Genomic DNA, 3785 nt, shown 5'->3' with positions numbered 1-3785 from the left:
CCAACCAGGCACCCAGCCCGCAACAGTAATTTTACGGTTGCGGACAATAATTTTACGGTTGAACAATGTGTTTTTACGGTTACGAACACTGTGTTTTACGGTTGCGAACAACAATTCTACGGTTGCGGACAACATTTTTTTACGATCACGGGTTGATCGGGGCACGGGAAGGACTGGTCGCTAAATAACTATTCTTAGTTATTGTAACCGTTATTATTTGTTATTGCAATCGTTATTCTTTGTTATTGCAACCGTAATGCATTACTTATTGTAACCGTTATTCTTTGTTAGCATGCAACCGTTATTCTTTGTTATTGCAACCATAATGCATTAGTTATTGTAACCGTATATAGATTCATTTTTTTTACCGATTAACGTTGTCATAAACCGCAACCGTAAAAAACACATAGACGCTTCCCGCACCGTAAAATCTCGACCTCTGTGAATTTAAAAACGAAACCACCCCCTCTTTCCTCGTATTTCATTCCAGTTTCCATTCCACGTCTCTCTCCTACCCAACTCTCTCTCATACCCTATGCTCAGATCTAGATCTAGATCGGCGGCGGCGGTGGGTGACGATGGATGCCGACGGCAGGGACTACTGCCGTGCCTCCGCTCGCAGGTAACCTCCTACTCCTCTCGCTCTTAGCACCGTGCTTTCTTCCATGGTCTCGAACGTCACTGATGGATGAGTCGACGATCTGTGCTGTGGTAATTAATTAAGGTGGTGTCGTTGATCGAGAAGCTGCAAGAGAAGGAGGCGGCAGAGGGCGGCGATGGCGCGGCCGTTAACGCCACAGAGTTGCTGGCGGACGCGAAGGCCTCTCTGGCCGCCGACGCCGATGAACAGCCGGCGGCGGACGCGGCGTTAGAGGCGCAGCAGGTGAAGTCCGAGGACAGGCTGAGCACGGGCAGCAGCGGGAGCGCGGTGGTTGATGCGGACGCGCTGCTCCGCGCCGGTGGCTGTCTCGCTGCCGCCGTCGACAGCAGCGTGGAGTCGTACTTCCCCGGCAGTGACGACCAGTTCCACGACTGCGCGATGAGTCCCTTGGACCACGGCGCGAGGGAATTCCAGTCGGGGGAGGACGACGGCGCTTGCAACGACGAGGGCTGCAGCTACTACGCCGACGACCCCGCCGCCGCTGCCGCCCTCTTCGCCAGCCAGGCCCACCACCACGTGGACGACGACAACGGCCAGATCAGCTGGTGGATGTGGAACTAGGCATCCTGTCCTGCACCGCGCGCCAAATCTTGTGTTGAAAATCATGCCTTTTCTTTCTGCAACGTTGCTGTAATGGTGAATCACTAGCTATGATCATGAAGAAAGTGTATGCATGCATATTAGGGGTAAAATTGGGTAATTAATATCGTTAATCCCAATCAGTCTGGTGTATGAGAAGAGATCAAGAAGTTAGCGGCCTGGGGGAGAAATAACGTGTGATATAGCTGCTAAAACCTAATTTACGGTTACGAAGACCAAGCATTTTCCTTTTTATGGTTGAAGGAATGCTATTTTTACGGTTTGCAATATGTGAAATTTACTATCGTGGAATGGAGGCAATCGACAATCACTAAACAATATTTTATGGTTGCAACTGTAAAACACATTGTTCGTAACCGTAAAAATATATGTGGCCTTCTATTTGATTACATTGAGGTATGAATGTATGGTAATCTTGAATCAACTGCTTTTATGTTCTAAACCTGATGTGCCCTAGGTGCAATAACAAAGAATAACGGTTACAATAACTAAGAATAGTTATTTAGCGACCAGTCCTTCCCGTGCCCCGATCAACCCGTGATCGTAAAAAAATGTTGTCCGCAACCGTAGAATTGTTGTTCGCAACCGTAAAACACATTGTTCGTAACCGTAAAAATATATTGTTCGTAACCGTAAAATTATTTTCCGCAACCGTAAAATTACGGTTGCAGGTTGGGAGCCTGGTTGGTGGGGTGGTTTGGACTAGTTGGTTCGGGGCTAGTTGGTGAGGTGGCCCGGGGTGTTAAATAGCTATTTTTAGCGCTGCGCTAAGAATAGCAGCGCCCTATATATATATATATATATATATTGTTCTAAAGCTTAGGTCTCAAACAGACGTCACACCTTCGATCTCATCTAATCATCCAGATACATGTATACAAAGAAGAGAGTGAAACGTTCCAAGACACCAGGGCTATCTATTTTCCCCATATAATTATTGTTAATATTGGTCTCCATGATGATATTATAGGTACTTCAGTAGATCAGTTTGAAGTTGTGAGTGAATTTCCAGTCTCAATTTTTTTTTTGAGTTTCAATAAACTCATAAAGCTCAGACGTATTCTTATGGGAAGGTTCCACCTTTTTTCCTACTTGATCATAATAAAGTCTTCTGATCCTTTCTCATGTTCATCTTCAACGATCATGCTATGCATAATTACATAAGTTCTCATAATTTGTCCAAGTGTGTCTTGATCCCAAAATCGCGTTGGTCCTCGAATAATAGCAAAACAAGCTTGTAAACCCCAAATGCTAATTCCACATCCTTCCTAACTGCTTATTGTACTTTGATGAAATATTTTTTCTTATTGCCTAGTAAAAATGATATTGTATTTACAAATGTGACCCATGTAGAATATATGCCATCTATAAAGTAATATCATATTATATAATTGTGATCATTGATGGTGTAATTCACTTTTAAAGCGTGACTTTCAGCTAGCTTCACAAAGAGTGAGGAGCGTTGAAGAACATTAATATCATTATGAGACCCATGTAAACCAAAGAAAACATATAAAATCCAGAGATCTTGTGAAGCGACGGCTTCTAGAATGATTGTAGGCTCATGAATATGGCCGCTGTATATACCTTTCCACGTAGCTGGGCAATTCTTCCACTTCCAATCATACATTTTACGGATCCTAGCATTTCTGTAAAACCTCTTTCCTCCCAAAGTGCAAGTAATCTTAGCAGTATCATTCTCATTTGGTGATCTCAAATACTCGTCTCCAAATACTTCAACAATAGATTTGACAAGTCTTTTTAGACTATCTATAGCAGTAGTTTCTTCGATACAAATATAATCATTAGTAGCATCCGCTACTACTCCATAAGTTAGCATACGGAATGACGCGGTAATCTTTTGCAAACAACTTAACCCAAGTTTAACGGCTACATTTCTTTTATGCACAAAGTAGTCATCATGTTCTTCGACAACACACATTATGCGTAAAAAAGAGAACGCCACATTCTAAACATGCTCAGGTATGATAATAATGAGCCATACATATCACGATCTACAACAAAGAAAAAAATGTACTGATTGCAAACCTGCATCTGAACAAACTAGGGCCGCTCGTAGGATCATTCGAGAAGTTGTAACACCCTGCGATTTAGCATTTAGAATTATAGCAAAATTCACTCCCTTGTAAAAATTTTCTAACTATTAAACTAGTACAAAATCAAGAAAATATATATTTGATGTATATATACTCGTATGTATATATTCAAATATATTATTTTAGCTAAATATTCCATAGATGACTAAATTAATTTCTAATCTAATCCCTGCATTAGATTGACCATATGAATTTTGGTTTAATTGCTTTTATGGTTCTTTGAGTGGAGATTTGAATTTGAATCTCTCTCAAATTCAAATCTATTTTCTTAGATTCAATTCAGCTAAAATCCAAATTGAATTCAATTCTTTTGAATTCAAACTTCTGTCAAATCATGATGTTTCCAGTTCAAATCTTTTTCCTAATGCAAATACCCATATTTTAATTAATGCCAAACTCAATTTCGA

The 3785-nt window shown here is 41.2% G+C and overlaps 1 protein-coding gene across 1 annotated transcript; it reads left to right on the top strand.

Moving 5' to 3' along the window:
* On the top strand, positions 1-1430 carry LOC133895729 (homeobox-leucine zipper protein HOX16-like). The gene is made up of 2 exons (XM_062336225.1): positions 1-622; positions 725-1430. The coding sequence occupies exons 1-2, from the start codon at positions 536-538 to the stop codon at positions 1220-1222; spliced, it is 585 nt and encodes a 194-aa protein (XP_062192209.1). The 5' UTR covers positions 1-535; the 3' UTR covers positions 1223-1430.
* The last annotated feature ends 2355 nt before the right edge of the window (positions 1431-3785 follow it).

The sequence above is a fragment of the Phragmites australis genome, chromosome 16, assembly GCF_958298935.1.
Source record: "Phragmites australis chromosome 16, lpPhrAust1.1, whole genome shotgun sequence".
Taxonomy (NCBI): Eukaryota; Viridiplantae; Streptophyta; class Magnoliopsida; order Poales; family Poaceae; genus Phragmites; species Phragmites australis.
This window is presented reverse-complemented; position numbering and strand designations above follow the sequence as displayed.

Bases quoted from the DNA above. Each gene is read 5' to 3' on its own strand.
- LOC133895729 (XM_062336225.1), top strand. From the start codon at position 536: ATGCTCAGATCTAGATCTAGATCGGCGGCGGCGGTGGGTGACGATGGA. The intron at 623-724 runs GTAACCTCCTAC...TAATTAATTAAG, and splicing joins TGCCGTGCCTCCGCTCGCAG to GTGGTGTCGTTGATCGAGAA.